The 13,793-nt window shown below is 53.1% G+C and overlaps 1 protein-coding gene across 1 annotated transcript in view; it reads right to left on the reverse strand.

Moving 5' to 3' along the window:
* The window catches only part of LOC140464161 (TOM1-like protein 1), a 95,770-nt gene that overhangs the window by 32,355 nt on the left and 49,622 nt on the right, over window positions 1-13,793 (reverse strand). The window contains exons 5-7 of the mRNA XM_072558972.1: window positions 13,223-13,348; window positions 4,629-4,754; window positions 3,154-3,270 (exon numbers count right to left, since the gene is read on the reverse strand). Of these exons, the coding sequence (XP_072415073.1) occupies window positions 3,154-3,270; window positions 4,629-4,754; window positions 13,223-13,348 (369 nt within the window). The remainder of the gene's footprint in view (window positions 1-3,153; window positions 3,271-4,628; window positions 4,755-13,222; window positions 13,349-13,793) is intronic.

Here is a 13,793-nt window from a genome sequence, read left to right on the forward strand (position 1 = left end):
GAGTGGGGGAGTGTTGGGGGGAGTGGGGGAGTGTTGGGTGAATGGGGGAGTGTTGGTGGGGGAGTGTTGGGTGGGGGGAATGTTGGGTTGGGGAGTGTGGAGTGGGGGAGGGGGGGAGTGTTGGGGGGAGTGGGGGAGTGTTGGGTGGAGTGGGGGAGTGTTGGATGGAGTGGGGGAGTGTTGTGTGGGGGAGTAGGGGAGTGTTGGGTGGGGGGAGTAGGGGAGTGTTGGGTGGGGGGAGTAGGGGAGTGTTGGGTGGGGGGAGGGGGGGAGTGTTGGGTGGGGGGAGTGGGGGAGGGGTGGGGGGAGTGGGGGAGTGTTGGGGGGAGTGGGGGAGTGTTGGGTGAATGGGGGAGTGTTGGTGGGGGAGTGTTGGGTGGAGTGGGGGAGTGTTGGGTGGAGTGGGGGAGTGTTGTGTGGGGGAGTGTTGGGTGGAGTGGGGGAGTGTTGGGTAGAGTGGGGGAGTGTTGTGTGGGGGAGTAGGGGAGTGTTGGGTGGGGGGAGGGGGGGAGTGTTGGGTGGGGGGAGTGGGGGAGTGTTGGGTGGAGTGGGGGAGTGTTGTGTGGGGGAGTAGGGGAGTGTTGTGTGGGGGAGTATTGGGTGGGGGGAGTAGGGGAGTGTTGGGTGGGGGGGGGAGTAGGGGAGTATTGGGTGGGGGGAGTAGGGGAGTGTTGGGTGGGGGGGGAGTAGGGGAGTATTGGGTGGGGGGGGAGTAGGGGAGTATTGGGTGGGGGGGGAGTAGGGGAGTGTTGGGTGGGGGGGGAGTAGGGGAGTGTTGGGTGGGGGGAGTGGGGGAGTGTTGGGTGGAGTGGGGGAGTGTTGTGTGGGGGAGTAGGGGAGTGTTGTGTGGGGGAGTATTGGGTGGGGGGAGTAGGGGAGTGTTGGGTGTGGGGGGAATAGGGGAGTGTTGGGTGGGGGGGGGAGTAGGGGAGTGTTGGGTGGGGGGAGTAGGGGAGTGTTGGGTGGGGGGGGAGTAGGGGAGTGTTGGGTGGGGGGGGGTAGTAGGGGAGTATTGGGTGGGGGGGGAGTAGGGGAGTGTTGGGTGGGGGGGGAGTAGGGGAGTGTTGGGTGGGGGGGGGAGTAGGGGAGTGTTGGGTGGGGGGGGGAGTAGGGGAGTGTTGGGTGGGGGGAGTGGGGGAGTGTTGGGTGAATGGGGGAGTGTTGGTGGGGGAGTGTTGGTGGGGGAGTGTTGGGTGGAGTGGGGGAGTGTTGTGTGGGGGAGTATTGGGTGGGGGGAGTAGGGGAGTGTTGGGTGGGGGGAGTAGGGGAGTGTTGGGTGGGGGGGGAGTAGGGGAGTATTGGGTGGGGGGAGTAGGGGAGTGTTGGGTGGGGGGGGAGTAGGGGAGTATTGGGTGGGGGGAGTGGGGGAGTGTTGGGTGGGGGGGGAGTGGGGGAGTGTTGGGTGGGGGGGGAGTAGGGGAGTGTTGGGTGGGGGGGGAGTAGGGGAGTGTTGGGTGGGGGGGGAGTAGGGGAGTGTTGGGTGGGGGGGGAGTAGGGGAGTGTTGGGTGGGGGGGGAGTAGGGGAGTGTTGGGTGGGGGGGGAGTAGGGGAGTGTTGGGTGGGGGGGGGTAGGGGAGTGTTGGGTGGGGGGGGAGTAGGGGAGTGTTGGGTGGGGGGGGAGTAGGGGAGTGTTGGGTGGGGGGAGTGTTGGGTGGGGGAGTGTTGGGTGGGGGAGTGTTGGGTGGGGGAGTGTTGGGTGGGGGGAGTAGGGGAGTGTTGGGTGGGGGGAGTAGGGGAGTGTTGGGTGGGGGGAGTGTTGGGTGGGGGGAGTAGGGGAGTGTTGGGTGGGGGGAGTATTGGGTGGGGGGAGTAGGGGAGTGTTGGGTGGGGGGAGTATTGGGTGGGGGGAGTAGGGGAGTGTTGGGTGGGGGGAGTATTGGGTGGGGGGAGTAGGGGAGTGTTGGGTGGGGGGAGTAGGGGAGTGTTGGGTGGGGGGAGTATTGGGTGGGGGGAGTAGGGGAGTGTTGGGTGGGGGGAGTATTGGGTGGGGGGAGTAGGGGAGTGTTGGGTGGGGGGAGTAGGGGAGTGTTGGGTGGGGGAGTGTTGGGTGGGGGGAGTAGGAGAGTGTTGGGTGGGGGAGTGTTGGGTGGGGGGAGTGGGGGAGTGTTGGGTGGGGGGAGTAGGGGAGTGTTGGGTGGGGGAGTGTTGGGTGGGGCTGAGTGGAGGTTGGGTGGAGCCTATTCAACCTCTTCCTGTAGCTCAAATCCTCCAACCCTGGCAACATCCTTGTAAATCTTTTCTGAACCCTTGCAAGTTTCACAACATCTTTCCGATAGGAAGGAGACCAGAATTGCATGCAATATTCCAACGGTGGCCTAACCAATGTCCTGTACAGCCGCAACATGACCTCCCAAACCCTGTACTCAATACTCTGACCAATAAAGGAAAGCATACCAAACGCCTTCTTCACTATCCTATCTACCTGCGACTCCACTTTCAAGGAGCTATGAACCTGCACTCCAAGGTCTCTTTGTTCAGCAACACTCCCTAGGACCTTACCATCAAGTGTATAAGTCCTGTTAAGATTTGCTTTCCCAAAATGCAGCATCTCATATTTATCTAAATTAAACTCGATCTGCCAATTCTCAGCCCATTGGCCCATCTGATCAAGATCCTGTTGTAATCTGAGGTGACCTTCTTTGTCAGACACTTTGATCTTTTACTATAAATTCTGCGACTTATGATCCTGTCCCACCTGACGAAGGAGCAGCACTCTGAAAGCTAGTCTTCCAAATAAACCTGCTGGATTATAATCTAGTGTTGTGTGATTTTTAACTTTGTCCACTCCACCAACACCAGCACCTTCACACCACAGGTGATGAAAGAGAGAGGTTAAGGAGTGTCTTAGCGAGAAAGGGAGAGAGAGAGAAGAGAGAGAGAGAGAGAGAGAACACAGAGAGAGAGAGAGAGAGAGAGTGAGAAAAGGAGCATGGTCGCCAATGGTTACAGAGAGATTAAAGTTGGTGAATGTTTGAAAAGTTAGGTGGGAAGCCGGGAGATATCTGGGAGGGTAGTAGAGCTGAAACAAGTTACAGAGATATGGAGGGGTGAAGGGGGATTTGAAAAGGAGGACGAGAACTTTGAAGTGGAGGCCTTCCTGCTAAATGCCCCAAAAGATTGAGGGCAGGGGCATTTAGCTGGAGCAATCCATACCTCTAACAGCTCCATGTCTTGAGGATTCTCAGAGCCTGGGATATTCTCCAGCAGAATGGCAGACAGAACAGAAATGTTCATTATCACCATATCGAGCTCACTGTAGAGTTTACCAACCTGCAGCCGGATTGGAAATCAGGTTAATGTCAGAGTGACCCAGAAATAACATACAATTATTAGAGTATACTGGGAGCAGAACCTGAAAGTATGACAAAGCTCATACTAACTCAGTCCTAGACCTTTCTGGGTTCACACACTGGTCAAGGGACTGGCTCTCAGACCTAATGCCACCAGGGGCTATCCTGTTGGTCCTTCATCTGCTGACAGGGCTGGCTGACACCTGCTAGGGCAGTCTGTCTTGACGGAGAGGAGCTGAGACTAGCCCAATCCTGAGAGGGAGACCCCACCCTGGGAGAGAGGCCCTGGGGGAGAGGTCCCATCCTGGGGGAGAGGTCAAGGAGCAGGCCCCATCCTGGGGGAGAGGTCAAGGAGCAGACCCCATCCTGGGGGAAGAGGTCAAGGAGCAGGCCCCATCCTGGGGGAAGAGGTCAAGGAGCAGGCCCCATCCTGGGGGAGAGGTTGAGGAGCAGGCCCCATCCTGGGGCAAGAGGTCAAGGAGCAGGCCCCATCCTGGGGGAGAGGTCAAGGAGCAGGCCCCATCCTGGGGGAGAGGTCAAGGAGCAGGCCCCATCCTGAGGGAGAGGTCAAGGAGCAGGCCCCATCCTGAGGGAGAGGCCCAGGAGCAGGCCCCATCCTGGGGGAGAGGTCCAGGAGCAGGCCCCATCCTGGGGCAGAGGTCAATGAGCAGGCCCCATCCTGAGGGAGAGGTCAAGGAGCAGGCCCCATCCTAGGGGAAGAGGTCCAGGAGCAGGCCCCATCCTGGGGGAAGAGGTCAAGGAGCAGACCCCATCCTGGGGCAGAGGTCAAGGAGCAGGCCCCATCCTGAGGGAGAGGTCAAGGAGCAGGCCCCATCCTGAGGGAGAGGCCCAGGAGCAGGCCCCATCCTGGGGGAGAGGTCCAGGAGCAGGCCCCATCCTGGGGCAGAGGTCAATGAGCAGGCCCCATCCTGAGGGAGAGGTCAAGGAGCAGGCCCCATCCTGAGGGAGAGGCCCAGGAGCAGGCCCCATCCTGGGGAAGAGGTCAAGGAGCAGGCCCCATCCTGGGGGAGAGGTCCAGGAGCAGGCCCCATCCTGGGGAAGAGGTCAAGGAGCAGGCCCCATCCTGGGGGAAGAGGTCAAGGAGCAGGCCCCATCCTGGGGGAGAGGTCCAGGAGCAGGCCCCATCCTGGGGAAGAGGCCCAGGAGCAGGCCCCATCCTGGGGGAGAGGCCCAGGAGCAGGCCCCATCCTGGGGGAAGAGGCGCTGGGGGCTTCTAATAGAAGGCAGCCTCTTGTGTCATTAGCTGATACCTTGTGAAGCAGAGATACTGTAACACTTGTCACTATATTTTCCAATCTCTAGTCACACACTGTTTACCTGCTCCGGGAGCAGTCTGATGGAGTTCCTGGGCTGGGGAGTGCGGGTGTTTGCTGATGAGGAGAGTGACGATGTTGATACGGATGTAGACAATGGGGTATGACCCCGTGAGGCTAACGTCCTATCCTGAAAACACAATGACATTATTACAGCTTTGTGTGTCTCTAACCTCCAGATACCCCCCCCTGTCACTGCTGCTCCCTCAGACCACAGTCCCCCGTCTCTCTCTCTCTCTCTCTCTCCCCTGTGGGTGCACATTCTCCTACTCTCGATATTGCTGAAAGATGAAGCTGCTGTTGTAGGTTATCACCTTTAGGACAGACAGGGATTGGAATGGGCAGGGTTGGTGGAAGGCTTACTAACTGGAGCCTGGTAAGCCATGCTGGGTCTGAGATGAACAACTACCTTACAGTGAGTGATTTGATGAATTTGTGCCAAACCATTAAAAAAAACATATGAAACATGCCTGGACCACAGACACGGTCAGCACAGCTTCATCAAAGAGAAATCGTATTTAACCAATTCACTGAGGTCCTTTGGAGAGTTGTAGCTGCTGCCTTTTGGTGTAGATATCCAGAAGACACTGATCAGGTGCCACATCAATGATGAATGTGGTCTTTAAAAGCCCATGCTGTTGGTGGTTGGTGTGGATGTAACAAGAGAGTCTGTCAAAAAGGGGGTCTTTATCTGACTGGCAGGATATGATGAGTGCAGTCCTGCTGGAAGAGGTCTCTGCTGGGAGAGGTCTCTGCTGGGAGAGGTCTCTGCTGGGAGAGGTCTGTGCTGGGAGAGGTCTCTGCTGGGAGAGGTCTCTGCTGGGAGAGGTCTGTGCTGGGAGAGGTCTCTGCTGGGAGAGGTCTCTGCTGGGAGAGGTCTGTGCTGGGAGAGGTCTCTGCTGGGAGAGGTCTGTGCTGGGAGAGGTCTGTGCTGGGAGAGGTCTCTGCTGGGAGAGGTCTGTGCTGGGAGAGGTCTGTGCTGGGAGAGGTCTCTGCTGTTAGAGGTCTCTGCTGGGAGAGGTCTGTGCTGGGAGAGGTCTCTGCTGGGAGAGGTCTCTGCTGGGAGAGGTCTCTGCTGGGAGAGGTCTCTGCTGGGAGAGGTCTGTGCTGGGAGAGGTCTCTGCTGGGAGAGGTCTCTGCTGGGGTTCACATCCATGAATCACAAGAGGAGAGGAGGAGAGGTAGCTCCAATTAAAGATGACACCAAGATAAGGAGGAAAGTATGTTGCAAGGAAAACTCACGGTGGTTGTGGAGGGATGTGGTCGATTGAGTGTGTGAGCAAAAGTCTGGCAGATGGAGTATATGTGGGGAAATGCGGTATTTAAGTGGAAAATGAGCAGAGATTCCAAGGTTCAGGGCTGTGTGTGTTCAGGTCCATAAGTCACTTACTGCTAGAACACAGGTACAGGATGCCATCGAGGAGGTTAATGGATCACTATCCTTTACTGTAAGAGGAATAGAACATCAAATTGGAAGGGGACTAATATACTGGCGGGGAGACTTGCTCGAGCTGCTTGGGAGGATTTAAACTAGTAAGGTGGGGGGTGGGGGGGTGGGACCCAGGGAGATAGTGAGGAAAGATTTCAACCTGAGACTGGTACAGTTGGGAACAGAAGTGAGTCAAACAGTCAGGGCCCGCGGGGACAAAGCAGAGATCAAGATAGGACTGATAAAGTAAACTGCATTCATTTCAAGGGCTTTTGCCCGAAACGTCAATTTCGCTGCTCGTTGGATGCTGCCTGAACTGCTGTGCTCTTCCAGCACCACTAATCCAGTATTTATTTCAATGCAAGGGGCCTAACAGGGAAGGCAGATGAACTCAGGGCATGGTTAGGAACATGGGACTGGGATATTATAGCAATTGCAGAAACATGGCTCAGGGATGGGCAGGACTGGCAGCTTAATGTTCCAGGATATAAATGCTACAGGAAGGATAGAAAGGGAGGCAAGAGAGGAGGGGGAGTGGCGTTTTTGATAAGGGATAGCATTACAGCTGTGCTGAGGGAGGGTATTCCCGGAAATACATCCAGGGAAGTTATTTGGGTGGAACTGAGAAATAAGAAAGGGATGATCACCTTATTGAGATTGTATTATTGACCCCTCATACTCAGAGGGGAATTGAGAAACAAACTTGTAAGGAGATCTCAGCTATCTGTAAGAATAATAGGGTAGTTATGGTAGGGGATTTTAACTTTCCAAACATCGACTGGGACTGCCACAGTGTTAAAGGTTTAGATGGAGAGGAATTTATTAAGTGTGTACAAGATCATTTTCTGATTCAGTATGTGGATGTACCTACTAAAAAAAGTGCAAAACTTGACCTACTCTTGGGAATTAAGGCAGGGCAGGTGACTGAGGTGTCAGTGGGGGAGCACTTTGGGGCCAGTGACTATAATTCTATTCGTTTTAAAATAGTGATGGAAAAGGATAGACCAGATCTAAAAGTTGAAGTTCTAAATTGGAGAAAGGCCAATTTTGACGGTATTAGGCAAGAACTTTCAAAAGCTGATTGGAGGTAGATGTCTGGTAGCATCATAATTTTCTTTTCCCCAATTAAATATCTTCCCTCGGTAACTGCTTCTTTCCCTCTCAATGGCTGTGGTAAATGTGAGGCAGTTGTGGTCACTGTCTCCCACTGTGAGATCTGACACCAGTCCGGGCTCGTTGCCGAGCACCAAATCCAAAATGACTTCTCCCCTCGTCAGCCTGTCCACATACTGAGTAAGGAAACCCTCCTGAACACACCTGAGAAAACGGCTCCATCCACATCATCTGTACTGAGGAGGGTCCAGTCAATATTGGGAAAGTTTAAGTCCCCCCCCATAACAACAACCCTGCTACATCTGCATTTTCCAGAATCTACCCGCCTATGAGATCTTCAATCTCTCTCCTGCGATTGGGGGGTCTGTAGAAAACCCCCACAATGTGGTGGCTGTTCCCTTGCTGTTCCTAACTCCCACCCCGTACTGACTCAGTCGACAAACCTTCCTCAACAACCTTTGTTTCTGTCGCTGTGATGCACTCTCTGATTAGCAATGTTACACCCCCTCCTCTTTTTCCACCTTCCCTGTTTTTAAATGTTCTAAACCCTGGAACATCTAGCAACCATTCCTGCCCCTGTGAAACCCACGTCTCCGTTATGGCCACAACATCGTAGCCCCAAGCACTGATCCATGCTCTTAAGTTCACCATCTATCTCTTTGTTTCATCGCGTAAGAAACCTTCCCGATAGATTCACTCCATCCTGTCACTGCCCTATCTACAACTACCCCCCTCTCAGATATGTAGCTCTGGTTCCCACCCCCCAACCAAACTAGTTTTAAACCCTCCTGAACCACACCAGCAAACCTTCCACCAGGATATTTGTACCCCTCCAGTTCAGGTTTAACCCGTCCTTCATGTACAGGTCCCACTTTCCCCAGAAGGTACCCCAATGGTCTCGGTATCTGAAGCCCTCCCTCCTGCACCAGCCTTGCAGCCACATGTTAACCTGCACTCGCTGACTGTTCCTCACCTCACTATCTCATGGCACCGGTAGCAAACCTGAGATCACTCCTCTACTTGTCCTGCTCTTCAGCTTCCAACCTAACTCTCTGTAGTCACTTTTCAGGCCCCCAATCCCTTTCCTGGCTATATCATTGGTGCCAATATGTACCACAATTTCTGGCTGCTCCCCCTCCCCCTTCAGAATCCTGTAAACCCGATCGGCGACATCCCGGTCCCTGGCACCAGGGAGGCAACATACCTTCCAGGAGTCCCATTCCTGACCACAAAATCTCCTGTCACTCCATCTAACTATTGAGTCCCCTACCACTAGCACTTTTCTATTTCTCCCCGTTCCCTTCTGAGCCACAGTGCCAGGCTCAGTGCCAAAGACCTGAAAATTGTGGCTTTCCCCTGATAGGCCATCCCAATGAGCAGTATCCAAAACTGTATACTTATTGCTGAGGAGAACAGCCACAGGGGATTCCTTTCCTCCCCCTGACAATAACCCAGCTGGGTAAAAACAATGACTGCAGATGCTGGAAACCAATATCTGGATTAGTGGTGCCGGAAGAGTACAGCAGTTCAGGCAGCATCCAACGAGCAGCGAAATCGACGTTTCGGGCAAAAGCCCTTCATAAGGAATAAAGGCAGTGAGCCTGAAGCGTGGAGAGATAAGCTAGAGAAGGGTGGGGGTGGGGAGAAAGTAGCATAGAGTACAATGGGTGAGTGGGGGAGGGGATGAAGGTGATAGATCAAGGAGGAGAGGGTGGAGTGGATAGGTGGAAAAGGAGATAGGCAGGTCGGACAAGTCCGGACAAGTCAAGGAGACAGTGCTGAGCTGGAAGTTTGAAACTAGGATGAGGTGGGGGAAGGGGAAATGAGGAAACTGTTGAAGTCCACATTGATGCCCTGGGGTTGAAGTGTTCCGAGGTGGAAGATGAGGCGTTCTTCCTCCAGGCGTCTGGTGGTGAGGGAGCGACGGTGAAGGAGGCCCAGGACCTCCATGTCCTCGGCAGAGTGGGAGGGGGAGTTGAAATGTTGGGCCACGGGGCAGTGTGGTTGATTGGTGCGGGTGTCCCAGAGATGTTCCCTAAAGCGCTCTGCTAGGAGGCGCCCAGTCTCCCCAATGTAGAGGAGACCGCATCGGGAGCAACGGATACAATAAATGATATTAGTGGATGTGCAGGTAAAACTTTGATGGATGTGGAAGGCTCCTTTAGGGCCTTGGATAGAGGTGAGGGAGGAGGTGTGGGCACAGGTTTTACAGTTCCTGCGGTGGGAGGGGAAAGTGCCAGGATGGGAGGGTGGGTTGTGGGGGGGCTTGGACCTGACCAGGTAGTCATGGAGGGAACGGTCTTTGCGGAAGACGGAAAGGGGTGGGGAGGGAAATATATCCCTGGTGGTGGGGTCTTTTTGGAGGTGGCGGAAATATCGGCGGATGATTTGGTTTATGCAAAGGTTGGTAGGGTGGAAGGTGAGCACCAGGGGCGTTCTGTCCTTGTTACGGTTGGAGGGGTGGGGTCTGAGGGCGGAGGGGCGGGATGTAGACGAGATGCGTTGGAGGGCATCTTTAACCACGTGGGAAGGGAAATTGCGGTCTCTAAAGAAGGAGGCCATCTGGTGTGTTCTGTGGTGGAACTGGTCCTCCTGGGAGCAGATCCGGCGGAGGCGGAGAAATTGGGAATACAGGATGGCATTTTTGCAAGAGATAAGGTGGGAAGAGGTGTAATCCAGGTAGCTGTGGGAGTCGGTGGGTTTGTAAAAAATATCAGTGTCAAGTCGGTCGTCACTAATGGAGATGGAGAGGTCCAGGAAGGGGAGGGAGGTGTCAGAGATGGTCCAGGTAAATTTAAGGTCAGGGTGGAATGTGTTGGTGAAGTTGATGAATTGCTCAACCTCCTTACGGGAGCACGAGGTGGCGCCAATGCAGTCATCAATGTAGCGGAGGAAGAGGTGGGGAGTGGTGCCGGTGTAATTACGGAAGATCAACTGCTCTACGTAGCCAACAAAGAGACAGGCATAGCTGGGGCCCATACGTGTGCCCATGGCTACGCCTTTGGTCTGGAGGAAGTGGGAGGATTCAAAGGAGAAATTGTTAAGGGTGAGGACCAGTTCGGCCAAACGAATGAGAGTGTCGGTGGAAGGGTACTGTTGGGGACGTCTGGAGAGGAAAAAACATCTGGAGGCCCTGGTCATGGCGGATGGAGGTGTAGAGGGATTGGATATCCATGGTGAAGATGAGGCGTTGGGGGCCAGGGAAACGGAGGTCTTGGAGGAGGTGGAGGGCGTGGGTGGTGTCTCGAACGTATGTGGGGAGTTCCTGGACTAGGGGGGATAGGACAGTGTCGAGGTAGGTAGAAATGAGTTCAGTAACCCAGCTGTCCTTAGCCTCTATCTGGGGAGAGACCAGCTCCCTGTACATCTTCTCAATTTCCCCCTCAGCCTCCCGGATGATCCATAGTTCATCCAGTTCCAGCTCCAGTTCCCTAACTTGGTTTTTGAGGAGCTGGAGTTGGGTGCACTTCCCGCTGATGTAGTCGGCAGAGACATGTGTCGTGTCTCTCACCTGCCACATTCTGCAGGAGGAACATGCAACTGCTCGATCAGCCATCGAGCAACATATAAAACAGTAATTGCTGCTCCTGGAATTCAAGGGAATCACCTCCAACACCTCAAATACCTGAAAAAAGGAGCAGCTGTTACAGCCAGAAATTTTTCCCGTCCTCCATCTTGGATGTCTCTTGGACTATCCGGCAACATCTCTGTTAGCTTGACAAAGGGACTGGAATAGTTATCCTCAACAAACACAACAAAATTCACACCGTTCTTATCGATGGGCCATCCTCTCTGTGTCTGCTTATACACCTCAATTAAATCTTCCCTCATTCCTCTACACCTGAGAGAGTACTGGTCTAAACTGCTCAATCTCTCTTTATAAAACAACCATTCCACCTCTGGAACTAACCCGGTGAGTCTCCTGGAACTGCGTCCAACATTGTTACATCCATCCTCAAGTATGGGGACCCAAAGCTATGAGCAACACTCCAGGTATGGTCTCACCAAGACCTTGGACAGTTACAGCAACTCTTCCCTACTTGTGTAGTCCATCCCTTTAGCAATAAATGCCACATTCCATGTGGCCTGCTACTATCTGCTGAAATGGCCTCCAAGATTGTATCCTTCCATAGATGATACGCTTAATCTATACTCAAACCAGCAAGGGTCTTGGCTTGTGGTCAAGACAAGGTAGAAGCACTGACCAAGAAACAGAGAGTGAGTGCCAGTGTGAATGAATACTGATACCGGGTGTGTTAACATGCTTCTGGGACAGTCACAGGTTAAGATTAGATTAGATTCCCTACGGTGTGGAAACAGGCCCTTCGGCCCAACCAGGAGAAAGTGAGGACTGCAGATGCTGGAGATCAGAGCTGAAAATGTGTTGCTAGAAAAGCACAGCAGGTCAGGCAGCATCCAAGGAGCAGGAGAATCGACGTTTCGGGCATGAGCCCTTCCTGAAGAACAGGAGAACATCACCCTCAGATCCAAGCTAGATCACCTCAGATGTCTCCACAGTGAATTCCAGATGTCCCCACAGTGAATTCCAGATGTTCCTACAGTGAATTCCAGCTCTCCCAGTCGCTGAACCAAAGGTAGTCCCACTGCCAGGCATCTTTCCATCTCCATGAGTTACCGTGCTCCCTAACTCGCTGTTGTCAGCAAACTAGGATGGACAACTCTCCATCACCTCTTCCAAGTCGGTTCCAACTGTATTGACAGATGTAGACTGCAGTCCAGGATGGGTGGAGACTACCCCTCATTCTGCTGGGGTAACGCCAAGCTCTTCATTCCGACACTTGACCTCTTGTTCCTTGTCTAACCCCAAATGTAACCTCAGGTTCCAAGACTCACCATGTTATCCAAGTCTTTTGCTTTTGTGAAGAGCAGGAAAATCGACGTTTCGGGCAAAAGCCCTTCATCAGGAATGAAGTCAGGGAGCCTCCGCAGTGGAGAGATTTTCCTGCTCCTCGGATGCTGCCTGATCGGCTGTGCTTTTCCAGCAACACTCTCTAAGCTAGACTCTGATTTCCAGCATCTGCAGTGCCCACTTTTGCCCTGTGACTTTATGAAGACTATTTTGTCCTGGGTTTTGTTTTGGGGAGAGGTTGGAAAGGCAGAGGTGCTGAACTGGCTACTGAAAACAGCATGAGTAAATAACGTAGGAGGTCCTTAAGAGTTTTTTTTAAAACAGATGAAACAATGGAAGGGGACTGGCCAGCTCCCACAGATCAGCCCTTCCAGTCTTTGTGGCTGGAGCAGTCAGAAGCTGTTTCGAGTCTCAGATGAGGTGGAGCTTTGGTGAATGATTCCTAGCTGCTGCTTTCTCTAAAATCTCCCTTGATGTTGTTTCCTCCTGGATTGGAGGACTGCATGTAAGAATCCCTGTTGTGGTTCTGTTCGCCGAGCTGGGAATTTGTCTTGCAGACGTTTCGTCCCCTGTCTAGGTGACATCCTCAGTGCTTGGGAGCCTCCTGTGAAGCGCTTCTGTGCTGTTTCCTCCGGCTTTTATAGACAGCTCGGCGAACAGAACCACAACAATGAGTACCCGAGCTACAAAACTGCTCCCAAAGTTTGTAAGAATCCCTGTCTGGATTATCAATAGTTAAGTTATTCTAAATTCCTCTTGCTATTGTTTGTATTTTAATAACAACATTTAAATAAATTGTATTTTTCTTAACATCGAGTAGTTTGACCAGTCGCATCGTATCGGGAACAGGCACATCGCGTATACCTTTAAAATAAGAAAACATTAGGGTCTCGGCTTCTTTCTTCAAATCCTTTGAGACGGTCTGGTCCATAACACTTTGAATTTTATCCCAGTCTTTCCAGAGTACCGCAGGAAATAACAACCACCCTCCAGCAAATTAATATCCTTTAAGAATTATAAAGAATCAACACTTCACACCATTAACGCCTCTAGAAGATGACAGCCCCAGAAATGATGCCATTGTCCACTGTATTAGTGTCTTTGTAAAGAATTCAACTGGGTTAGTGAGAGCTATCTAAACTTCCACAGCTTGCACTGATCAGCTCGGAGTTCCTTTATCACTTACGCTTTTCCAGGAGCCAGTTGATCCCTCGTCCTGTGTTGGGAAGATTAACCCTTTCCGTTTCATTTCCACATAGAGTTCCTGCACATCACTCATATTCACTGGCCCATGGTAGATGGTCGCCCATGACTGTGACACAGAACAGGGAAAAGAGATCTCAGAACAACATACATCCGACGTGTCCACCCTGACCTCTGCACCCTGACCCCTCCACCCTGATCTCTTCACACCAATTTCTCCATCCTGACCCTGGCTGCATACTCCCTGACCTCCCCACCTTGACCCTTGCCATGACCTCCCCTACTTCTCCATCCTGACCCTGGCTACAACCTCCCTGACTACTCCACCTTGACCCTCATCACCCTTGCCACTTACTGACCTCTCCACCAAACCTTGCCACGTCTATCCTGAGTTGTCTACTCTGACCCCCACCACTCACGCCACTCTTGACCTTTTGGCATTACCCTAGCAATGCCCTCTGACCTCTCCACACTGACCCTGCCACAACCTCCAACACCTCTGACCTCTAGATCCCCTCACAAATGGGCAAAGTCAGAATGGGAACTATGGAGGG

This window comes from Chiloscyllium punctatum, chromosome 39 (assembly GCF_047496795.1).
Source record: "Chiloscyllium punctatum isolate Juve2018m chromosome 39, sChiPun1.3, whole genome shotgun sequence".
Taxonomy (NCBI): domain Eukaryota; kingdom Metazoa; phylum Chordata; class Chondrichthyes; order Orectolobiformes; family Hemiscylliidae; genus Chiloscyllium; species Chiloscyllium punctatum.